At 37.5% G+C, this 26,331-nt stretch overlaps 2 protein-coding genes across 4 annotated transcripts in view; one reads left to right on the forward strand and one right to left on the reverse strand.

Moving 5' to 3' along the window:
* LOC132111726 (calcium permeable stress-gated cation channel 1) overlaps window positions 1-21,619 on the reverse strand; it is a 55,088-nt gene extending 33,469 nt beyond the window's left edge. Inside the window, exon 1 of the mRNA XM_059519297.1 lies at window positions 21,506-21,619. The gene's annotated coding sequence lies outside the window, so the exon portion shown is untranslated. The remainder of the gene's footprint in view (window positions 1-21,505) is intronic.
* Window positions 21,620-22,035: 416 nt separating this feature from the next.
* LOC132111747 (palmitoyltransferase ZDHHC22) lies at window positions 22,036-24,804 on the forward strand. 3 transcript variants are annotated; one of them, XM_059519334.1, is made up of 4 exons: window positions 22,036-22,198; window positions 23,188-23,270; window positions 23,409-23,966; window positions 24,048-24,804. In XM_059519334.1, the coding sequence occupies exons 3-4, from the start codon at window positions 23,411-23,413 to the stop codon at window positions 24,332-24,334; spliced, it is 843 nt and encodes a 280-aa protein (XP_059375317.1). In that variant the 5' UTR covers window positions 22,036-22,198; window positions 23,188-23,270; window positions 23,409-23,410; the 3' UTR covers window positions 24,335-24,804. The 3 variants fall into 3 exon arrangements, with proteins under 3 accessions (XP_059375317.1, XP_059375319.1, XP_059375318.1); XM_059519336.1 differs by having other exon boundaries at window positions 23,188-23,259; XM_059519335.1 differs by lacking the exon at window positions 23,188-23,270.
* Window positions 24,805-26,331: the final 1,527 nt, after the last annotated feature.

The following is a 26,331-nucleotide window of genomic DNA, read 5'->3' on the forward strand; positions in this document are numbered from 1 at the left end:
AGAGCGTCCGCAGCTGTTCAGCGTTCATGAACCCGCCGAAAGCAGCTTCACCTCGGCCAGATCTTCTGGAACTTTCATTTTGGGTAAATCTAACGGGTAAATCTTTATTAATCTATAATTTGTTACAGAGAAAATATTTTTGTATATCAGAGTGCCTTTGTACTTTTGACGGAATTTTAATGATGACTGTTGTCGTTGCTTATTAAATATTAACTATTTGGTGACAAGAGGCTGTTTTTAAGTGTGAGTCAGCAGTAAATACTTCTATATTGAAAGAGACTGAAACAGAGTTGTAAACAAGGAAGACACTTTTCCTTTGAAAATAAACCTTGTAAGACAGCCAACAAATGCAGCGCTGTTATATGTAACAGATGAAAGGATAGTACTACAAAGATATCGCTTTCATCAGCGGACATTCAAACTGATGTTTTATTGTGAATATGAGATTGAGCTGAAGAATGAATGCTGTATCAGATAATGCTCCACTCTACATAATACAGTGAAATTTTAATACAGTGATAGCCTGCAATAAGCTTTTAATAAAGCAACTCATTGTTCCTTTGTTTCTAGTTCTAAAGTTATTCAAATTAGTAACGGAGGCTTGAGCTCAGCTGTCAAACTGTCAACTTGAGATTTGAATCCATGGATGAAAAAAGCATTCTGCACAAAAGAGGGTTTTTAAAAACACTCTGTTGTTGTTTCTTATGTATTTACAAATTTGTGTTGTCGAACTGTTGTATAAGTAGCAGTGCACTGTGGCTGCTGAATCCCAGCAGTGCTGATATACAGCCATATCGTACTGTTACTTGTGTGATATTGCACATATAATACAACATAGCACTAATATATTAAACCTATTAAAATTTTAATATCTTTACATCTATCTTACAGTTACAGATTAGCTCTTAAAATACAGTGATATTAGCAGTCAAGTATGCAACCAAGTTCACATGATAAAACTTGGTATCTAAATAGGGTCTTACAGTAATCAACCAGTATGTAAGATCTTGTTGATCTTGTTGAAAATAATGCAACACCCTACATAATTCACTTCTTTATTGCTGTCAGCTCAAACAAATAACCAATAGCACCCAAGGTCGCTGCACTGTCGCAGACAAAGAATTTGCTTTACAGTCTGACTCTCATCCTCTGGCCATAGGTTAGGATAAAATAAAATAAAAAAAAACCTAACAGCCTATGTGGCACACATTCTGTCACGGGTTAAGAAATTACTATTGTGACAAGTAAGCAATTTATTCCTCTAAATGTGCATTGTGACGCCCAGTTGCTTTTTTCTGTCTTGTGTGTGTTTGTGTTTTGATTGCTTGCAGGTGGAAGTTGATTATGGTGTAATTGGAGGCACCGGTTTCTGGGTGTTCGCTCCCTATAAAGACTGTTTCCTGTTGGTGGCGGAAAAAGACTGGATTTGGTGGCAGCCTGGCAGTTCTAGCACTTGGTCTTAATGTTGGTTAATGGCATGATTGTAAAATAAATGGAGAGGTTTTGGCAATGAATGTATTTCGTCTTCTCCTTATTTGTTGTGATCCTTTGTGTTCGCAACATGCATAGACAGATTTTATACTTTAAAGGCCTAATGCTGTACATAAACAACATGATGTCCTATTAAAATACATGATAACATTATTTATATCATATTATATCATATTCCTCAAAACGAAGTATTATCTCGCTCTGATAGGTGCTTGTTTTGTAGTTTACTTGAAAAGACAATGAGTAAAAGAAGAAATACATTAGCATCTTCAGTCCCATGGCTGTGGGGGTGAGCACCTAGAGATGCAAAGAGCCAAAGTCACCTGAGTGCCTGATGAAATGCTGAAAAAATGACACAAAGACACCTCTCATGTAGCAGAGAATCACTGTGTCTAAACCCAACAAGAGCTTTCTGCCAAGTGTCCAGTACAAACAGACCCTTCAATGCTGCTCAAGCTCAGTGCAGTGCAAATGAAATTAATGATGTGCTTCACACTAAATAACTAATTATATGCTGACATTTAAAAACAGCAAAATAAAAATCTCAATCATAAATTAATATCAATGTATCAAGATCACTATCTGGAAACATTTGGGATAAAAACTGTTGTCTAGCATTGTAAAATACATAGAGTGTATATGGTTCATACTGGAGTCTAATTTAATACTGTATACTAATAATAAAAAATATATATATATATATATGAGAAATATTATATTATATTTATATATATCTCAGCTTTTATTAATAATTTCTGAAAGATCATGTGACACTGAAGACTGGAGTAATGATGCTAATAAAAATTCATCTTTGCATCACAGGAATAAATAATATTTTAAAGTATATTAAAATAGAAAACTATTATTTATATATTTATATATATATATATTTATATATATATCAATAATATTTCACAATATTAAATATACTGGCATACATTTATTTTATTTTTTTAGAAAATGTTTTATTCTGCTCATGTACACAAATGTCTTTCAATTACTGAACTGACAACTAATAAACAACTAAAAATATGTCTATCACAACACCATGCATCCAGAATCATGTAATGCTATTTTTCTTCTGTGGAGGACAATAGAGCACATTATTGTAAATTGGTATTGTAATAACTTTGTTGAGAGTTTTCAGAAAGGATACACAATAAACTGCGTACACCAGTGTCATGATGACATGTAACCCAATACAAGTTTTTTTTTTTTTTTTGGGCCTAGAATTTAATATTTGTTTGCCCTAATTCTAAACCACATGAATCTACCTCAGTATTTGTCCACACAGTAAAACCATTTGTCAACTCAAATCTCATTACTTGCTTGAGCAAGCACATGATCTTGGATTATGTATGAAAAAAGGAGAAAGACCTAATACAGCAAAAGGCAAGACACAAATTACATTGTGAGCTCTAATCGACTTATTAAATGAAACTTGTCAAATCACAAGGATAAAGATAAAAATGTTATGCCCCCATGAAAATAACAATTCTGTTACGGATCACTCGGGAGACTGAGGATTAACAGAAAGAATGGTTTATTGAACAGACACAAGCAGAGGAGCAGGTAGTGTAGGGTGGAGTGAGGGATGGTTCCGTGCAGGCTGGGTGAAGACGTCAGAGGAGGAAGGTGAACCACACACATGCACACTGGGGATCTGGATCTTCGGAGAATCGCTGGAGAGAGGTAAGTAGAAGAAGAGTTAGTCCTTAGAGTTAGCATACAGGTAAAACCTTGTCGCGAACGAGACCGGACATCAATTGAGTGCGTGTGTGTGGTTTTTATGGTGCTGAGGTGATTGGGTGGTGATGAGGATCAGGTGCATGTGCTTAGTATTGGAACCTGGTGGAACCTGGCGTGTTTGTAACAGTACCCCCCTCCCCACGGCCCGCTCCTGAGGGCCGAGGACCCCGACGACGTGGTGGACGTCCTCTTCCCCTGGGAGCTGGTCGGTCAGGATGATTGGAATGGAAGGTGTCGAGTAAGTTAGGATCCAGGATGTCATTGCGTGGGACCCAGGAACGTTCCTCTGGACCATATCCTTCCCAGTCCACTAGATATTCAAGTTGTCCACCACGCCGCCGGGAGTCCAGGATGTAAAGGCCTCCTTAAGGATGTGGAAGGCCTCCGGCAGGAGTCCAGGACAGAGATTTGGGTTTGTTACGGAGGAGACTGGTGAGAGGGCTGGTGATGGTACTGAAGTTTTGTATAAACCGTCTATAGAAGTTGGCAAAGCCAAGGAACCGCTGTAACTCCTTGATGGTGGTTGGAGTGGGCCAATCTCTGACGGCGTTTACCTTCTCCTCGTCCATCCGGATGCCACTGCTGCTGATGTTGTAGCCAAGGAACTGCGCTGAGGGCTGATGGAAAGAGCACTTTTCGGCCAGGCTCCGGGAGTACATGAGAATATCATCAATGTAGACTAGGACGAACTTGTGGAGGAGCTCCCGACGCACCTAGTGGATGAAGTCCTGGAATACGGAGGGGGCGTTAACAAGTCCATACGGCATCAAGCAGTATTCATAGTGGCCTGTAGGGGTTATGAAGGCGGTCTTCCACTCGTCCCCCTCTCGTATCCGGATGAGGTTGTAGGCGCTGCGGAGGTCCAACTTGGTGAACACAGTGGCACCACGGAGATGTTCCAAGGCAGCTGGGACGAGGGGTAGTGTGTACCTGAACTTCACTGTTATATTGTTGAGAGCCCGATAATCAATGCATGGTCTTAAACCTCCGTCCTTTTTCTCCACAAAGAAGAAACTAGAAGCAGCAGGGGAGGGCGATGGACGAATATAACCCTGAGCCAGCACCTCCTTGATGTACTCCTCCATGGTCTTCTCCTCAGGAATGGATAGGGGGTATATCCTTCCTTTAGGCACTGGTTCACCCGGCAGCAGATCGATTGCCCAGTCCCATGGCCGGTGTGGAGGCAGCTTGGAGGCCCGTTTGGGGCAGAAGACATCACTGAAGGGGGCGTAGCACTGAGGGATGGCGATGGATTGGTTTTCCACTGGGCTCTCTATTGATGTTGAACAGACTGGAAGAGGTTCAGGGGAAGGTGTGGCTGGAACTGGACAACCTGAGATGCAAGTCTTGAAACAGGCGTCGCCCCACTTCAGGACTTCGCCCGTCTTCCAGGAGATTACTGGGTTGTGCTGCTCTAACCACGGGCGCCCTAGAATCACGTCAGCGGTGGATTCCTCCAGAACCAGCAGATGGATTTCCTCGTGATGGAGTTGTCCGGTTTGGAGGGATATGGGATCCACACTATGACGTCCGCATCTCCTGCTTAACGGCTTGCTGGTGATAGTGTGGACTTGGTAGGCTGACGCCGTTGCCGTGGTAGTGAGCTTGAGCTGACGGCAGACGGCGCCGGAGATGAAGTTGCCGGCTGACCCAGAATCGAGGAGGACGGAAACTGGAAGAGACATCTCAGCGGCAGTAAGTGTCACAACAGTGGTGAGTGGTTTCATTTGGTATCTTGAAGGGAGAATGGCACTCACCATGGGACGAGGAGGACGGATGGGGCATACACCAATGGCATGCCCCGGGGCTGCACAGTAGAGGCACAGATTTTGAGCCAGCCGTCTTTGTCGTTCAGCCATAGAAAGACGATAGGAATCTAGTAGCATGGGTTCACTGGCTGTTAGAGGAATACGCCTGGCCCTGGTGCTCTTCGAGAAAAAAAAAAAAAAGCTCCGCTCTCATTCGTCTCTTTTTCCGAGAAAAAAAGGGAAAAAGGCAGCCATCTGCTTCCCGCGGTTCAGGACCCACCGCTGCTGAGGCACAGAGGAGAATGAGCTTATGAGAATTACAGGTGGATCTGTCTGAGTGGTTTAGAGAGGGATTTTCCCATTCGGGCTCCTCGGCGGCGGACGAGAGAGAGCCTCTGGAGGATGATGTTATATCTTTAACACTTTCTGATACTGAGGCTAGTGCCCTGCCCTGCGTATGTAGAGCTGTTGGAGGTTATGGATTGCAATGAGCGTTATCTTTCTGACCATAGTCCTCCAGCTCAGGTGAGCCTTCCATTTCTGCCTTATCTCCATACAGAGATTGAAAAGAAATGGAAGAGGGCATTTTCTTCTCGCTTACATCGGTTTCGGCATAAGGATTGTGCCGACATTGAGGCAATGCGCAAAAGGAGCTATGAGAGAATGCCCCCTGTAGAAAGAGCTTTCTTTATGTGGGGGAGACATCCTCTCTTAAACTCCTTCCTTGCTATCTAAGCCCCTTCAAGAAATACATCTCGCTTAAATGGCAAGGCATATGCAGCAGCAGGTCAGGCTGTGGCTTCATTACACTACATGGTGGTGCTTCAACATATCAGACTGATCTGCTAAGAGACCTGGATAGAGGCATGGGCCTTTCTCCTGATCAGGTAGCCGAGCTGCGCTGCACCACGGATCTCTCTCCATGCTACGAAGTGGGTAGGCTTTCTTCTCGATGTACAGGTTTCACCTCCTGAACTTTTTGATATTTCCATTGAGACGGTAATCGAGAAGTTCAGGGAGACAAAGGCGCGCTCCGCTGCTTTCAGATCCTTCGTTCCATCTATAAGCTGCTCTATCAGAGTACCACAAGAGCCCCCTCCTTAGAACAGTATTTAAAATCCATGCTATGTGTCTTTGCAAACTTTCTGAAATCCACAATGTGGTAAGTTTGCATGCTAGTATTCTGCGTTCTTTCTAAAATCCTAAATGGTGAGGGCTTTGCGCGGTTGCTTCGTGCCCTTTCTTGAGTTGGTAAAAGCCTCATTCATCTTGGGCACCACTCCACCTATGTATTCTCGGATACCTATCTAAACAGGGTGTTGAACAGCTCCTTCAGTAAGCTTATACAAAAGCAAGCGGTAGCCCCTGTGTGACAGGCAAGACTTAGTATAAAATGCTAAGTTCTTAGCTGTATCCCTTTAAAGGAATCTTTCTTGATTCCATACCTTCAGTTCTACCCCGGGCAGAGGCCCTAACAATTAAGTTGGGTATGTAGCTTAGGCCTTTGGCCGTAAGAGGTTCTGTCACAGACAGCTGTCTAAACGTCCCAGGGGCAACTCCCATGGAAAGGTAGAGTTGGTAATTAGTGTTTGCCATGATTCTGGCCTGCACTCCACTCAGCATGGCGGCGTGGGTATACTGTTCTCCTAGAGGATGCAGTTTGACGTTCCTATGAAAGGGAACATCTCAGGTTATGAATGTAACCATGGTTCCCTGAGTAGGGCACAAGACACTGCATCCTCTAGCTCTCTGCCATGCTTCGGATGCAAGCTTCAGACGAAGAAGTGAATGACGTGTTCTCCCAGTGCCGATTTATAGTCACGCCGGTAGTGACGTCAGAGGCAGTAGCCGGCCAACAAGTTGGTGTTTTTTCAATGTATGCTTCAGACACGGGTCACGACCAGCGGGGCAGGGTTTCATATTTTATTGAAGCATCCCTGGGCTCCGCCATTGGTTAGCGGACCCCCACCTGCTGTTAGCATTCCTTTGACTCCCATTCATTTTGGTGTCACTTTGACAGCGAATAACTTTACATCTGAGGCGTTAAAGACTCCATTTGTCCATTAATTATTTCTAAAGAAACACGAAAATTTATAAAATATCCCATTACCTTGCATCTTACGTTATGGCCCCATAGAAGCAATTTTTGTAAAAATAGGCTAATGATTGCGTCATAACCTGCGACTCTCTGTCGCACAGTAGTGAGATTACCATGTGGACAGGAGGAGAAGCTCGCAGACATCTTTTACTGTCTATGAGGCTATCGGGGGGAATTGGAGGTATAAAGTCAAGGGAGAAGCCCATAGAGAGTCCATAAAAGCAACGGGACAAAATTGTTCAACAACGTCTGCAAGATTCGGTGGGTGATTCAGATTTCTCTTGGCACAGCGATTAGAAGACTTACAATTGTCAGACAGGTTGCTCACGCCACATATACGTCATCAAGCTCAGTTTGAGTCTGCGCAGTACGCTCGACCCCCAGGAAGTGCATGCTTCTAATTGACTTCACTTGTCAATTAATCACAATTTCTAAAATAAACAGTATGAAATAATCTAGTAATTTAGGGATGTAATATTTAACATTCAAAAATCCATAGCTTATCTATAGCTTATTCAAAATTGCATATAAGTGTGTAACCACTATTTTCTGTTTCAAACTTAAACATAGTATCTTTAGGTTATAATAACATTAAAAATTATAAACATTATAAAAACTAGGGGTGAAATGGCTTATGCTCTAAACTACAGTTAGCATTTTTAAATTAGGCCTACTATAAGGTTACAGTTAAATACAGAAATTTTAATTACTATTTATTTTTAAATATAACAAGCAACACTCAACTTCAAAAATAAGGCCTGTATTTCTGTCTTGTGTTGTGCTTTCTTTCCCCACGTGCTTCATGTTCATTTTATGTCCATGTTTGGTTCCCTTCCTGTTCCTTTCCTGATTGATTGTTCATTTGATCTCAGGTGTGTTTCCCTAATTACACCATAGCCACGTTTCCACCGCAGGAACTCTACCCAGGAACTAGGGACTTTGGCCTGGTACTCTGTGTGTTTCCACCGCAGGAACCAGGAACTAAATAAAATTCCGGGTAAAAAAATGCCCCTCAGAAAGTCCCTGCTGGCGAGGTAGTACTTTTTCAAAGTTCTGGAACTTTCAGGGGCGGAACTTGGGTGCTAAACATGCTGATTGGTTGAGTTCATGCAGCATTGTGATTTCTACCACCATTTATTCGGATCATTTTCAAAATATTACTGTTATTGTGTCATGAAATGTAATTTTAAAAGTATTTCAGGCGAGAATGTAGTAGTTTAAAACTCAAATCTGTGGTTTATTTATAAAGACAGTGCCTATTTATAAAAAAGTGTTTCGCTGATTTCGGAGACGTGAGCTCCACGTGATCAGCGGGAGCTCAGTCCTCATGTATCCGCCGAGAGCAGCCTCACCTTGGCTAGACATTCTGATATGTGCCGCTGGCTCTGATGTCTCTTTAGTGGTTAAACATAAAATATAATTTGTTTTGGGTAAATCTAACAGGTTATCTTTGGTCTGTATTCAATTCATCTATATGTTAAAATGAAAATAAAAAAGGCAAATTACCATAATATTTCGTTTCATTGTAATGGCTTTATATATACACATTTCCCTGAACTAAGTTCATTTCTGCGGCTATTATTATGTTCAAATGAAAACGAAAGGAGGCAGTTGTATTTGATTTCCTATTTCGTTTTATTGTAAATATACAGTGAGGAAAAGTGCAGTAGCCAAGGCGAGCTGACTGATGTTATCAAGTATGCTGCTGTTTGCAGAATTACCGGATTAAATGAACGCGGACATCAAACTCCCAAGTCGAATGCGCAAAGTCTGAACTACAGAGGATGCAAGTCCAAAATCAGCATACTTTGTATTGAGAAAAGCGCGCAGACCTACGTCACCAGACTATTTGCCTAATCTTCCCGGTACTTTAGACCGCAGTGAAAACACATAAAGCAACAGGTCTGGGGGGAAAAAAGTTCCTGGTACAAATGTTCTGGATAATTTCGGTGGAAACGCGGCACATGTATTTAATTCAATAAAAAAAAATGTGTTTATTGCATTTTGGAACAAAACTCCTAATATACAGGGCTGTCATCAGCTGACGCGGGGCCCCAGTGCGAGGTAGGGAGCATTCGCGATCATGTTACTGAGGAGAGGGGTCCCCCTCGGTCCATTTGCCGCAGCCCCGGTGCGATCGCACCAGTTGCACCCCCATAAGGACAGCCCTGTTCATATATTTATGTTTGTGTGCTATTAATATGTATTATTAAAAATATATCGAATATTAATTAGAGGTCGACAGATAGGGGATTTTGCCGATACCGATAGCTAGGTTGGACCACACTGGCCGATACGGATAAATTAACTGATAGTTCTTCAAATGCATACTGAACAAAAAACTAAAATAGTGCTTTATTTAAAAAAAAATAGTACTAAATCATACTAGAAGTAGAAGTAATAATAATAGTAATAGTAAATGTTGAAATTACCACAAAATCTGTTTTATTTTTTCCTAAATTCTGCTTTATTTTTTTCCAAAATGTGTTATTTCCGTTAGAATATTTTTTTTCAGATTAAATATTTTTCCACTCTGTTTTAATAGTTAAAGTTTATTAATCAAAAAGAAAGTCTAATTAATTAAAACCATTAAACTTATACATTTTCACGTAAATGTAATAAAAGTTTAACAAAAATGACATGTTTAGGGCCCTATGAAATGTTGTATTTTTTCTCACCATATACCTGTTTTAGCATGTTTAATTAAATTAAATTAAATTAAATTAAAGTTTAATATTAATATGATTGCATAGAACAACTTAATTTATTCCTTTTTTTTCTTAAAGAAGTATTTTTTATTCCTCAAAAATTCATTATTGTTTATTAATTTTTTCTGGTTATCAAATCAAGACATGAAACATTAATTTCATTTATCTTTTAATTACTGAAAATTAAGCAAACTTTTTGGCAAAAAATGCTCAGTATACAATTTATTATGTACATTAACAATGATTTGGGGCAAATATAATTTAATTTAAAAGAAAACTATGTGAATGGCGCTCTGTGGCAGGGCAGGATTTTCTGTCAGCTGCATTGAAATCAGGGTCTGAAGTTTCTCTCTATGTTCAGTGTGCAGCATCACGTGTGTAAACAAATAGCACATGCTGTCAGTGATTTCAAAAAATAGAGGCCGCTCTCACTGTATAATGAAAACCGACCCTTCTCAGCCGCTCCAGCAATGGACGCAACCCAGAAAACTACCGCCATGGATTTTTGCCGATAACTGATTGTTCCAGCAAGCAAAATCGATACATCAGTCGACCTCTAATATTAATGCTAATCTACTTAATTGGCCAATGTTTTCTTTCTATAATCTATGTTAAAAATAAGATTGTATATATGAAATTTCATTTATCTGTATTTTTGAACACATTTTAAGATAAAAAAAAATTCAACACTGACTTACTCCCTGCTAGGCTGGAAATACTGCATTAATTTGCAATTTTTGCTCTCATACTTCAGACGGGAATCCCTCGGCTTGATGCGCTGTGACTGAATGGATAGATTAGCCATAGAATTTCCAGGGAGCATCCTACCAAGATGAAAGAAGCCCTCTTCTAGACCCCCCCCCCCCCCCCCCCCCCCCCCCCATCCATAACCCACATCTCTCGGTCTGTAATCCAGAGCCCACAGTCCTGGAGCAGACTTGGTGATATAATGAATCTGCCACATGACAAAGCCTTGCTGGAATAAAATATGCTAATTTAATCAAAACAAACTTATAACAGCTGCTGTTATGCAATGAGGGATAAAAGTGGCAGATAATTATAGTTTTCTTAGGTTCTCTAAGGTGTTCTAAGTGTTTGTAGCATGTTGCTAAGTGGTTGCTAGGGTATTCTGGGTGGTTGCTAGGTTGCTTACTGGTGGCTTCTACTGTGAATTTCCTTTTGTTAAGCATAACAAAATAATTTATTTATTGTAAGCATGTTACAATAAATAAATTAAATTCAAAGTTTGAAATTTAAGTTTTTTTTAAGTATCTTCCTCACAATATAAATATGAATCAACAACATACATCACAAATCAACACAAATACAATGGCTGACGAAACATTTAGGTTGGATGATTGTAGTTTAAAAATATGTCTTAAAAAAAAAAAAACAACACTATTTAGACATCATATGAATGTTAAATAAATTTGTTGTTAGGACCAGACAATATTTGGACGAGATACAACTATTTAAAAATCTGGATTCAAAATACAAAGAAAACACTTTTAAATTTGTCCAAATGAATTCTTAGCAATGCATATTACTAATCAAAAATGTAATTTTGATATATTTATGGTAGGAAATTTACAAAATAACTTCATGGAACATGATCTTTACCGGTATTAATATCCTAATGATTTTTGCCATAAAAGAAAAATTTATAATTTTGACCCATAGTATGTACAATGTACAATGTTTTTGTGGCTGTTGCTAAAAATATACCCCAGCGACTTAAGACTGGTTTTATGGTCCAGGGTCACTCATCTAAATTTGGATCTCAGTTGTTTGAGTATTCAAATACAATGAAGTCCACTTTGGAGGACACTATTATAACACACCATAAAACTTATGTTTGGCATTTTTTTTAAATACCCCTAGGGACTTTAAGCAATAATACCAGGACTGTTTCTAGGGATAGATGAACTAGGAATCTTGTCTGTTAAGTTTGGTCCTTTGAGTCCAGTTTCATTACTTGTGTTTATGCTGCCTTCACATGCTACCGGAAATTTCCTGTTTCGTATTTCTGAAGTTGTAATTACGAGTTTGTCGTGTTCAAATGCTTTGTTGTTGGAATAAACAGGAATCAAGGAGGATGTCTCATTCATGAGTTCATTCTTGCCCATTAATTGTAGAAATCCTATAATTAAAGTGAAACTGTATAGGAAATCCTTTGTAAATATCCAGTGACTAAATACATAGGCATTTAACTCGGTGGCCATCTTTGAAACAACAAGAACAGCTCCTATCTCTGTGAATGGGGAAATTTCAAATTCTCCAAAACTGTTTGCCAAGCTTATGATTAAATGTAATATTTGAAATCACAAGTGAAACAACAACTGTCTCATAAATGTTCTTTCTTTTGCTGAAATAGCATAAAGAAAGCTTATTGTCCAGGCTAGACCAGCCAGTGTGCATGCACACTCCACACATCTTAGAATGCTGACTGTTTCTATAGCAACCGGTACTTTTAACGGCAGCTGCAGTGACGCGCTGACTTAACCGATTAGCAATTGGCTCTTTAACTCAAAGCATTTTTCCCTATTCAAAACTATATGAGTGATACATCTTTGGTATTCCATGGTCTTTGCTAAATATCAATATTTTTAAGAAAATAGTCCTACCAATATTTATAACTTAGATTTTTATGGATATTATTAGCCCAAATAAGCTAAAAAAAAAACAATCACTATATCTGTGAAAACATTATGCAAGTTTGCTAACTTTTACATTGTGACTTACGAAAATGAACCAAAAAACTAAACACTGTTACTATAGTTAAACCATGGTAACCACAAATTAACCTTGTTTTGCTACACTAACTAAACATAGTTTAACCATGATATCTGTACAACTGTGGTTTTACAAATGGTTATCAATATGCCAAAAAACATGGTTACTACACTTTTACTGTAACAAAACCATGGTTAATTTTTTTTGGCATCCACTTGAAACATTTCTGTAGTGGTCTGTGCTACTTGTAAAGCTTTTCTGTATTTGATTGTGTTGTGAATATTTGCAGTGCATTTCTGTATTTGCAGCATGTGTCGTCAAACTGTTGAAGATGTTTTCCTAATTTGCTGGTGCTTTTCTGTTTGTATGTGTTTTTTTTAGGCCTGGGACACATTAGACGATTTTCAAATCTTAACCAATTTTAAAACCATGGGAGACCACAGACATTAAGACAGTTTCAACCAATTTTTAGAATTGCTCTGAATGTGCACACTAAATGATTCAACCAGTCCGCGAGACCATACACTTGTTGATTGTAGGAACCAGAGGTGGAAAGAGTACAAAAATATTCTACTCAAGTAAAAGTACCATTACATTAATGAAATTTTACTTAAGTACAAGTAAAAGTACCAGTCTAAAAATCTACTCAAGTAAAAGTAAAAAGTAGCTCATTTAAAATTTACTCAGAGTAAAAATTACTTAGTTACATTTTAACAGTGGGAGGGAGTCAAAAATGGGACAGGCCAAGGTTGTCAAACTCAGTTCCTGGAGGGCCACAGTCCTGCACAGTTTAGATATAACCCTAATTAAACACACCTGATCCAGCTAATCTAATCATTTAGGTTTATTTGAAAACTACATGATATGTGTGCTGGAGCAGGGTTAGAACTAAACTCTGCAGGGCTACGGCCCTCCAGGAACTGAGTTTGACACTCCTGGGATAGGTCTATTAATCTCAAACTACTAGTTGTTTTTAATTAAAGGAATCAGTTATTTAGAATAATAATACATTTGGGCTGTTGCCAGGGAAATCAGTATCAACAAACTCATCTTTTAATGCAGAGGAAATGCAGAAGATTCATTGGAAGTGGCATTTAGATGTATTACACTGTTTAGTGCAGGACAAGAATGCATTTAACCTGCAGTTACAAATGCATGAATAATGTTTTGATATACAAGACATAAAATGTTGAATACTCATTTGAAATGATAAGAAATTAATTATTTAAAAAAATCAAAAGATAGCCTACTTTAAATGTGAAATTAAAATGGCCAGTATGTGTCAGCAAGTCACTGTTAATAAGTGAGTTATTGCGATTGAACCGAATCATTTAAACGTTTGATTCATTCAGAAACGAAACACTGTCACGTTGCTCAGAGACGCAAAACTGTGCTTTGGTGGCTGTGTTTGGAATTATTTTCTGTTGTAGAAATAGAGCTAAAAAAGGCAATATGGTGTCTAAAACGCAAGTCTCTTAATTAACTTGTTTACTGAACTGTTATATATATGTATGTATATATTCATGATGATTTTTGGAGGAAAAGATGGCATTCTTTGTGTGATTTTGATTTAATATATGAAATTATATAAATATGTGAATTTTCTGCCCCTATATGTTCAATTTTGTGATCATTCTAAATGCATTTTAGGAGACTGAATCACACTATGGAATGATATTGCGGACATTATTCAAAAGGCATTGCAAATTGTATTTGCAATTGCATTTTCAATTTGTGGACGCATAAAATGTGACATAATCCAAACGCAAATGCAAATCGCGCATTACCATTTTCATTTTCGATTAAGTGAACGCACAGTGTCTGCCAAATTTAAAATGGAAATGCAAAGTCCGTTTGCAATTGTGTTTTCCATATCTTACGAGCTATGAGCCTGTCATATTTAAATAGCAATATTAATTACCACATTTGCCTTTTCACTCTCTCTGCACTGTGCATGTAAACTGCCAAAACTCAAATGGAATCGCAATACCTTTTGCATTTGAATTTCCAACTTCTACACGGAAACCTGTCAATCAAGTGACAGGGGTGGGGCCATTTTATTGGGCGTGTTTGCATTGGGAAGTGAAGATCGTACTAAAATGTACCATGTTTTTACTAGGGTAAATATGAGTTAACGATAGTGTTTATAATTAAGCCACAGTAGCCACAAATGTACAGTTGTCTGAGACGTTATGAAATGTTCTTTAATATCATGAACCATAAAATGTAGTCAGTGTTCTGCTATTGTTTACTTTCATAATAGGTAAACACAGGCCACACGTTAAGATGGTCACAGATCTAGTGCTGATTCAGTGTAGCTTGGTAGCTCAGTGGTTAGTGACTGTCATCTTTAATGGATATACCATCTTTTAGCGCGTGTTCGAAACCCGGGCCAACACAGACGTTCTTTATTTTTTTGTTTATCCTACTAACTACAATTGCAAATACAATTTGCAATGCCTTTTGAATAATGTCCGCAATTTCATTCCATATTATGTCACACAGTGAAAGAACGCACTATAAATGTGCGCGCACATCATTAAAACAAAAATAGCACACTCCTCACCACTGTCTTTTTGGCTAATTTGTGCAAAACCTCTTGCTAAAATGTCAAAGCTTCATTTTAACCACCAATGCAACGATGCAATTATTTAGCTTATTTAGCTTGGTCTTCCTAGGAAAGTACAGATTACACTGCATAATAGAGCATACATATGGCCAGGGGTTCACTTCATTTCCTTCGGGTTCAACTTCAGAATATGACGGGGTTTCGTTTTCAGCGGTGTCTGCACCACTAACGCCTGTTTTGTCCGTCTACATCTTTCTTGTGATTTTAGCGCCAGTTTGCCCTCCTGCCCATTATTTACTGCCGTAGTTTCCAGGGAGCGATTTATTTTTTTTATTTTTATTTTTTTTAATTTTTATTTTATTTTTATACTTAAGTAAAAGTAAAATTAAAAATTAAAAAATTACTTTAAAAAGTATTAGTACACAAAAAAGCTACTCAATTACAGTAACGCGAGTAAATGTAATTAGTTACTTTCCACCTCTGGTAGGAACCATTTTACAGTGACACGAGATCTCATGGACATTCGTGAGATCAAACATGACTAGAGAAGACAAACATATGGAGGACATTTGTCCCTGTCAACTTTCTCTCCTGCCGCTTGTTACTGTATCTTGAACAGTGAAAAATAAAATAGAAAAAAAAGAGTTGAAAGAGTCAAAAGTTCAACTTTTTTTATTTTGTATTATTGATATTCTCCAAATAATTCTAGACTGATTTGGTTTCAATATAAAACCAAGGACTAGTTCGCATAAGTAGGTTTTTCAAAAAATCTAAAAATACCCAAATATTTCATCAGGGTGATGATCAAATCTGATCACATCCGTTTTGTCAGTTGTGAGCCAAGGATTCCAATGACATAAGACACTTGAACCAGCGACTAACAGTTTAGGAGTTTTGAGTGATTTTTTACTTTTGATTGTTGTAGCGCCTCCGTCAGGCCAATTGGGATGAACCATGGGGATGTTGTTCATGTCATCCCTCCATGTTTCAAGTCTCCATGACTTACAGTTTGGTCAGCCCAATCAGTTTTATGTGGAGGTTGCTGATCCTTGGCCATTCTAACAAATACAATAGGGTTTCAGCACTTGTAATGGCTGCTATTGTACTGTTTATGTAAAAGCTTATACTCATCACGAAGGACTTGAAAGATGTCTGTGTGTTTTTGGAGGGACATACGGCGCTATACGTTTGAACCTCTAATCAACAGAACTAAAGCTATGTTTCTCTCTTCCGTCATGTTTCAAATGTATGCCCACCCAGATCAGAAACTCTGGGCATCGAAATTAACTCTGAGTTTCATATTTGTAAATACGAGAGAGATCTGTACATGTCCAATTTCGATTTATGATAATTCTGATAGCACATGAAGCCAGCAGTGTCCTCGGTTGCCTTGGTTACTGATTTCTTAATTGATTAGTCCCACCTGTTCCTTGCTTTATAAAAGCCTCTGAATAACAGCATAAGAAATATAGATTTTTTGTTTCCAATGTTAGAAAACTGTTGATCATAAATACAAATCTTTAATGAATAAAATATTGTAATTATATATAATTTAAATAAAGGCGACGTTTGGAATATATAAGAATTTTACTTAGGAATGCCAAAACGGCACTGAATAACTACGCTACTTATGGTTTCCCATCATCCCATGCTGTTATCTTTTTGAGTGATGCACATTTACGTATATAGATTGTCTTCTTCCATAAACTGTGCAGTGTTAATATTTCAGTATGTTCTATTAAGATCTATTCTGCAAAATGACTAAATGTAAATGTATTCTTGACAGAAAGGATGTGACTCATAAATGCAGTAATGTGACATCTAAGCAGCAATCTGGCTTAATACTTACTTTCTTTCACACACACACATGCACACAAGCTGTATCAGCCAAGCAAATATTAAAGGTAAATGATGGCATTGTTATGATGATGCAATTCTGTCTTCTATCCCATCTTAATTTTAAACAACTTAATGTAAGCCATTCATAGGTTGATTCCCTTGACAATTGTAAACAGTAGCTCTGTGCCAATCAAAACGTTTCCTTGAGAATCTCAGAAGAAGTGGCATGCCTGTTTTATTTATTTATTTTTATTAACAATAGCAAATATAAAGAGGGTTCTAGAAACCAGTATGAAAATTATTTATTTGAATCACTTTGGGAACTGTTTGTTTCCTACTGAAACTATAAACTAAAACTCCTACTAAAAAGCTGGTGGAAGCTAAACCAATCAAAATTTTTAAAGGAAATTGTGACTTATCTCACAATTATTACTTTTTTTCTCAGAATTGCGTGACATAAACTCGCAATTCTGACTTTTTTTCTCAGAATTGTGAGATATAAACTCACTATTGCGAGTTATAAATAGTTAAAAAAGACTCCCTGCCTGGAAACATTCAAATTCTCCAAGGCTTACAACATGCTTACGATTATATTTTGAAATCTCTTATGACATCTGACAACAGTTGTCTCATGAATGTTGTTTCTTATACTCAAATAGCATTATAAATGTTAGTTTTCAGGCTAGATCACCCAATGTGCATGTGCAGTCCTAAGCATGCATCTCAGAACACTGTTTATAGAGCAACCGCAGCTTCTAATGACGTCTGCAGTGATGCAATGACTTTAGCAATTAGCGATTGGCTCTTTCATTCAGAAGGCGGGACTATTCCGCCATATAAGGTGCTGCACTTTCATGTTGTGTTCACCATCTTTTTATATCTAAAGTCTTTGACCTTCCAGGAGCAGGACTGGATACCGCTGACAAAAGCTTCTAGAAAATCAGCACCTGTGGTTTGTTTTCACCTATAAATCCAGGCAAAATGAACATTTGGTACAAGAAGGGAAAAGATCTGCTTGGTTTCCATAATGGTTTCATCAATGGTTTTAGAGCCATAATCTCTTTCATATTTATTTTTACAACTACAGCTTTAATAAGCAACCTTTGAGTTATGTTAACTGGCCCAGACACTGGTCATTCATATATCACAGTCAGATATCCTAACCTCACTCTGATACCAAGGACACCACTATTTCTTACTCACAACACACACACACACACACACACACATAATGTTACACTGTGTGAAGGCCTCAGGTGCCAGCATCAATCTTTCTGTGTATGTGTGTGGGAGTATGAACGAGACAATATTACACCAACGATAATATTAGAAACAAACCCGTATGTGGTCCTTACGCAACAAATCACGCAGATGATGACAAAGTACTGACAAACAACAAGGCCAGAAACTGTCTATGTGCCAGCTGTTGGTTGTCATGATGCAAAAGGGAATCTATGGAAGACGAAAAGCTCCATCTAATCATATCCAACCACTACATATGTGAACTTTCTATAGCTCACTCTCCAGCCTCTGTGGCTCTTGGTGGACTGCAGCGGGATATATCAACTTTCAACCTCAGCCAAGTGCACCATTAAATATTCATGCCTGTGCTGCGTAGAGATAGCAAATACACATTTTACTGAGGATTATTTGTTGTGTGTTCTCACGTCTCAGGAATGTATTACAAGCTTTTGATCACTGAACCACTGGAGAGAAAGCAGCAGTTTCAGAAAATGACTAAGCAGCATGTCTCCAAACTCTGAGAAAGCACATTATGAATTAAAATTCAGGGTTGTTTAAAGTCTCTCATGATGTAGTCACACCTGCAGGATAAATGAATGGTTTAAGCACAATTCCTAACAGCTTTTGTTTTTGATGAAGTATTCGTTTGTGAACGTCTACTCACATGTGCCTCTTCCCTCACATTGTAAATATTCTTACGATTCATATTTGTACCTGATGTGGAATGAAGTCCAGAATTTGAGATGGTAGTTCCATGCTGTTTAGACCATTAGTAAGATGCTTAATCATGGAAGTAAATGCTTTTACTAATTTAAAACACATTATAGATTTTACTGAGCTATTTTAAAGTTAGTTGATGTATGATGTTTTATAAATTGCTATTACAGTTTTTGACAACCATCATAAACATATTACTGTTTATATGTTATGTAAGCTTTATGGAAACAGCAGAAATGCATATTTTTGGATTGGTTTTTCCAACCAATATTAAAAATGCCAGAAACTTGATGAAACTGTAATGGACTTGGTTTAAATACATAGCATGTTAATATGAACATTACAAATATAGTATTTGTTGATAAAGTAGAAACCATACAAGCATGAAACGTAACTGGAACATGAAATTAAAGCACATGAAGGAGACTTTAAGAGATTCACTACACACTACTGTGCATAAGAGTCTCGAAGTTTTCTCTAATTCTAGCAAGGTGTCAATAATATTTCTACTTTAATAAGATTAGTAAGTACTAGGAGCAGAAAGAAGCATCAGCCAAGAGCAGGTGTTCGTTCTGATGATTTATTCATGATCCAATTATGAGCTTCAACCAACATTATGTCACAAGTGCAGTGACATTTCAACTTGCTTTATACAGTCAGTTTGGTAATCATGCATCGCTGAGTATCATTCAAAGATGCTCCATTTATATGTAAAGCTGATGAAAAATCTAAATGGTGACTTGAAAACTGGTGCCATAACCGTGTCTTTATAGTCAGATGGCATTTGATGAAGATCTCTCACTCGTTGGGAGAACCATTCATCTACAGATTACCTGCTGCTGGTCCATTGGCACTTTGGTCAAACAGCTTTTTCATCTTATGTTTGCTGGTATCAAGCATGGTTCTGGTTTGTCCTTTTAGATTAGCAGATTTGTATCCAAGGATGCAGGTAGGCGGTACAAGGCAAAGAAGACCTTGTTGTATTTAAGTTTACTAAGAAAAGCCAGTGTTAGCATACATTAGTCAAGTCTGAACAGAGCACAAACGTTACTCTTCACCACACTAAACCCTAAAATTCTGCAGTAGCAAACTAAAAAAAATTATAAAAAACTGAATCCTTTCTAAATGGCAGCATTAAGCAGTTACATATTTCCCCCTGCTCATATTGCTCAAAAACACATAAAATAACACTCAGCTGTCTACTTTTATTCATCCCCTTTAGACTTACACAAAGCATGCTGGGTACTGAAAAACCTCTTGATAACACAATGTTACAATATGTTATTATTCATCCATGAATCCTTTATGGTTGCACGGATGCAGTTGAAATGAACAAAATGTAAAGAAAAAAGAAAAAAAATCACATAAATAAATACATACATGAATACATAAATGGATGTAGAAAATGTAGACTATTTTAGAAACATTAAAAGGTGTTGGGCATTTTAACATAATTTTCAAAAACTATTAACACATATCCTCCCCCAAATTTTCATTCTCGTTTGGATGGTTTATTGCATTTGGTTATTTTATTTAGGTATTTGTAATGCATGTCTTTTAATCAGTTATTGTTCTCAGTAGATTTTCATGAATCTAATGCAGTGTTTTTGTTACTGTATCTCTTTTTTTTTTTTTTTTTTTTACAGTGGTTTAAATTAAAGGGGGCACACAACAATACTACCCTATGTTTAAATCTAATACATTTCTGCAGGGTGAATTCTGGTTGATTGGGACACTTCCTAGTTATTTCATTTGCAAAACTGACCTGAATTCACCTACATAAACCACTTTTAATTGTATTAAAATGTAAATAATTATTATATATAAAAATCGTTATATAATATAATATTATATAAATAAAATAGATTACAATCATTTAAAATATTACTAATTATTATTTTTTTTTATTTAATCACTTTGCATAATTATTTTTTGGATTTTGTGTTGATATGACCAGTTTCAATCCTCTACCTGTATAATGTTTAATTCTCAAAGGGATGATTAGAGACTACGTTTCTAATCGTTTAAGTTATTATGATTATCTGCTTGAGCATCATCACAGCTTCTTGGCAACAGCGTGGAGAAATCTATCCGCCCACATCCTCTGATTTGTAACGCGCAGCTTTGACTTATTCCCCATTCAATACATTATCCAGACATTAAACTCCCTGCTGTCAGCATGTGAGGACTAATACAGCCATTATCAGGAGCAGCAGAGCAGCCATAACTTTAAAAAGATAATATTAGGATGTCACAATGAATGCACAGCGTGCGCACTCCCTTGGCACAATAAAACAGCGGGGCTCCTGGAGATGTTGTACATGAGACGGTAAACAAACAAGCCAAAGCAAACCATTCATATGCCATCAATATGCCCATAGTATTTCCAGACACCTCGAGCAGTTCAATTATTTAAGGATCACCCCTCCTCTGTGTTTAGCACCCAAGCATAGGTCTCTGCTGCAATAGCGTGTTAAACTGTCAAAGCGCCTACTTTTAAAAGCAGTTGAAGTTCATAATAAACCACTGAGCTGTTTGTCGAATCACTTGTACGATATAATTATGAATAGTTCATCAGAAGCGAGGTGAATACAACAATAATGCGGCTTACCTTTGAAACACCTCCTGTGGTTTATGTCCGGTTAGATGCTTCTGTCTGTCTGCATCAGCACCAGCGCACACGGGGAGCGCCCATCCGCCCAGGGACCGTGTGGAAAGAGACAAGCCACCGACAAACACGAAAACGAAAAAATGTCATTGTATGTTTCTGATTATTACAGATATCCGCTTGTGGGCACGCCCCACGTCATGGAATGCTGACATTATCTTAAGGGATGATTTTATATGTATAAAACGCAGCAAAAATTAAATCAACGTATCTGATCAAATAAGCGTTGATTTGCACAGCCATCTGCTGGTGAAAGTTGTAAGTGCGTGTAATCCGTCCTTATTAACGAGTCAACGTGCACATTGTGTGGAAAACAGTATGATTCAGCGGCACACGTGTACAATATGGATATAAAATCACATAGCCACACATAATAATAAATGAACACACAAACATATCCATATAAAAACTGTAGATATATATAGGCTTTTTCTTATTTCTAGTGGAGCTGGATGCTGTATCCACACCAACAGGCGGTGCTAAACTACTGAGACACATAGCGAGCAGATGCGCTCAGTATTTCGAAATTAAAACTGATTTGCTTTTTGAGTGATTTATTTGTGGTTTATCTCCTAGCACCGTGGGCGAGGGATGCGCTTCTGTGTGGATACAGCGGCTCTTTTGGTCTAACGTCAGGTAATAACCCAGCAATGTCCTCATCCTGTTCAACAATAAGCCTCTGTTTCAAACAGATATGATGCTTCAGGCTTTATAGTTCCTCAACCTATTCATCACGAAACCTGTCTGATGTTACTGTGTTTCAGAATTTAAGGTTTAATATGTATTAGACCTCTGCGATTTTTTAGGGTATATACTGAAATGCACTCATACGGTTCATCACATTTTTTTCTCACTCCATTGTCTGCAAACATGATGCATCGTAGCGTCATTATTACTAATAAAAAAAATGCCATTTATATTTAAATCCTAAAGGATGCCAATTCTGTTCTTTGTAACAATTGGTGGAAAGTTCTGTATAAAATTGTTATTTCTAAGCAACAGGGTTATGTTTTCTGATTGATGTACAGTAGGTATGAATACACACACACATAGGCCTATATATATATATATATATATATATATATATATATATATATATATGTGTGTGTGTGTGTGTGTATGTGTGTGTGTGTGTGTGTGTGTGTGTGTCAGTGGTGAGTGCCGTGTTCTGAAATAAAGAGGCAAAATATTTTTTTTCTTTTTTTTATCAGATGTAAATTCCTGTCCAGTCACATGTTCTCTGTTAAATAAACATTACTTTCACTACCAGAAAAAAATATATTTTTAAATTAACAATGTAATAAATATTCTGTTTATTAAAGCCAAGTACGAATATCACCTAGTTAGTGTTTTCAAGCATTTTACATCTATTCCAAAATTATTTTTAATAGTTAACTATATTTTTAATTATTCAGTTCATTAGTCATCAAAGCTTGGTAAATATTGTTCACAGACACTGATATTTAATTACAATTTTACCAAGCTGATTACTAACTAAAAACTCCCACAGATCATGTTTTCAGGCCATTTCAAGTCTTATTTTGACGTAACAAAGTGGTTATATCTAAATGTTTGAATTTTTTACTTATTTTTTAATGAGTCTTTCCATTATATTGTTCATTCAGACTGATTTACGAACGTGGAACACACAAGAGGCTGGAATTATCACATAAACCAATCACAGCCAACCATAACCAGTCAGTTTACAGTGTGTCAATAAATTTCATCATTTTCATTCAAGTTATTTTTCATAGGGATAAACTGCTGATGCTAAAGTGTATGATTTTATCATCTTCAGTTAAATACATTTTCTGAATGAAGACATTTTTTTATCAATCTAACACAGGCATGGTGTTCAGGATGGTAAAACTCAGACTACTCAATGCGATTGCACCTGCATACTTCTACACTGCAACCGTGGTCACATTCACCCTTCACTTCCTCCTCTTCATGCCCACTGTTTTCCGAAGTCCAGATGTGGCTCTAAATCCCACCATGCTGGTCCACATTGCCGTTTTTCTCTTCCTCATGGGGAACGCTCTGGGTAATTACATGATGACTATATGGTACCCATCTGAGAGTGCCAACGAGACAGCAATTCCAGTCTGTTCCCCCGACTGCCCGGACCGAATTGACGCCCACTACCTCCTGAATGGACGCCACTTCTGCAAAGTGTGTAAGAAAGTGATTCTAAAACGGGACCACCACTGCTTTTTCACAGGAAACTGTATTGGGAATAGGAACATGCGCTACTTTATCATGTTCAGCATCTATACGTCCTGCTGTTGTCTGTATTCTTTGGTAATTGGGGTGGCGTATCTTACCATGGAATACTCCGTTTCCTTTGAGAACCCACTGACGTTCCTCACGCTCCTACCACTCTCGACAGGTTACTTCTTCCTTGGTAAGTTTAATTCAGTCTTTCTTGAGGATTTCCTGCTTCAAATATCCTGGATAAGAACATTCTTTCTTTTTCTCCCCTCAGGTTTGATTTCCGGTCTCCAGTTCTTTCTGGTTATAATGCTGTACGTCTGGCTGGGTATCGGACTTGTGAGCGCCGGTTTCTGCTGTCAACAGCTTCTATTAGTAGCCCGAGGGCAAACATGGTGTGAGCTACAAAAAGGGCAGTTGTCAGAGGGTCGCGGGACCTGGCGTGTCAACCTGATTGATGTTTTCGGTTCCCGGTGGGCTCTGGGCCTTTTCCTGCCAGTTCAGACTGTTGAGACCATACCTGGGAACTGGCAGGTCTACCATGATCACAAACATGACTGAGAAGCCAAGAACTTGCCCTGTCAGTGTGTTTATCATAAGCTGGCCTGTGTGGAACAGTTATTAAATATGTTAAGGGCTTCTTCAGTTCACTCAAGTTGTAATAACCCACACAGCTGATCTACATTTTTAGTGTATTTCTGTCATCGCTACACAAATTAGGAGAGCGTTACTGTATGTCACAAAGGTGTGGTAAAACCCATATCTATGTCTGTCATCTCCTAGTTTGGGGCAGCAGACATCAGAGAAGGAGGCCAGGATTAAAGGATGGATGGGTATTTACAAAACAACGCACACTAGTTAATCAGCACACTAATACACAAGTGGCCTGCTAAAATGAGGGTAACATTTAGGTTAGTTAGAAATTCAATTGCCACATGCCACAGGAAGTTTAAATCTAATTTAAATTGAAATTTACTGAACTGCAATTTAAAAAAAATAAGTAAAAATCAACATGCATAAATTATACATGAAATAAATACTTTTGGCTGAGTTTCTTTTATTACTTTTAGTATGCATGCAAAAAAATATATAAATGACTGCTGTTCATTTAAACTTTATATTCATCATCCTATTGGTTTACACAAATATTAAGCATCACAGCTATTTTCAACATTGATAATTTTAAGTTATTTTAAATTGTACTTAGAGAATTTGTATGTTTAGTTAGCATAAGAGACTTTGAACGGTAGTGTATGTCTTCACATACTTTGCATTTCTGTTTAAAACATTACAGTTATATTAACTTTTTGATACCACTTTCATTCAATACAATTTCAGTTTATCCTGCTTCAGTTAATTTCAACACATTTCTGTTAATAGACCAGGATTTAATTTTCAGTTCATTTCTGAATAGCACACATGTACTTGATATCATATATTTATTAAGCCATGACAAAGATCAAGAATTAATACTAATTTATTAGTTATAACAAATTATAAAACATTATTTTATTACACTTGATTGCATTTTGTGTTACTTTAATGACAGGTATCTTGTAGTTTTGACATTTTGAGTTTGGGGCTACAGTTGCAATCAAAATTATTCAACCCCCTTGACCTGCAAGAAGTTTTGTTGCAGAGAACAACATTTTATGAAACCAGTTCAACAAAGGCATCAGTAAAGTATCATCTTGAAAGTCTTTGACTGTACATTGCAGGTTTTTTCAGTTGCTCTAATTAAACATTTTTTATGATATTGTGCTTTTTCCTCAACACCCTCAAAGGTTTTCTGGTAAAACACACTTTAAGCTAAGGAATAAGGCTGAGAGCTGTGTCTCTAGGAACTTTCAATGTCTTGGAAATCTTCATATAGCCTTAGCCTTTCTAAAGTAATACAATATTTATTCTCTTTAGCTTTTATGAGATCTCTGTTGACATTTTTGCTACTCAACTTTAACACATGCATGGGCTAACTGTATGTGTAACAGCTCAAGCTAATTCTGTTTTTAATAGAGTTTCTAAAGGCTTAATTGTGTTTTGAGACTGTTTCATTCCCCACCATGCAAATAAGTGATTTAAAAACAGCAATGTTGAATAGGGGTTGAATAATTATGGCAGTATTATAAAAAAAATCTTATAACTCAAAAAAATTACATTATATATTGACAATATCACTTTTAATACGCCAGTGAACTGTTATAGATGCAATTTTTATTTTATCCTGGATCTTCAGAAAAGCTTGTATTTGTAAAGTACTGCAGTCTCTGAGGGGTTGAGTAATTTTGATTGCAACTGTATATTAAAATTTATTTTTACATTTCCACTGGAGTAGATTAGCTAAAGAAATATGCTGATTTACAGCATGATCAAACCAAGCAGTAAATGTGTGCTTATGTTTCTGAGCACTGTGTCCCACATGGTCAAAATAATTAGTAATAATGGAGGGTCACATTATTCTGTAACTCAAACCCTCTTATAAAACAGCAATCCGCTATTAAGTTTCATGTCAGTGTTTCAATTATTATAAGTGCACGCTTACAATTGCTCCGCTATTGGTC

The sequence above is a fragment of the Carassius carassius genome, chromosome 31 (assembly GCF_963082965.1).
Source record: "Carassius carassius chromosome 31, fCarCar2.1, whole genome shotgun sequence".
Taxonomy (NCBI): Eukaryota; Metazoa; Chordata; class Actinopteri; order Cypriniformes; family Cyprinidae; genus Carassius; species Carassius carassius.

Excerpts from the sequence above, each read along its gene's own strand:
- LOC132111747 (XM_059519334.1), top strand. The coding sequence starts at position 23,411 with ATGGTGTTCAGGATGGTAAAACTCAGACTACTCAATGCGATTGCACCT. Across the intron at positions 23,967-24,047 it reads GACAGGTTACTTCTTCCTTG|GTTTGATTTCCGGTCTCCAG; the intron begins GTAAGTTTAATT and ends TTCTCCCCTCAG.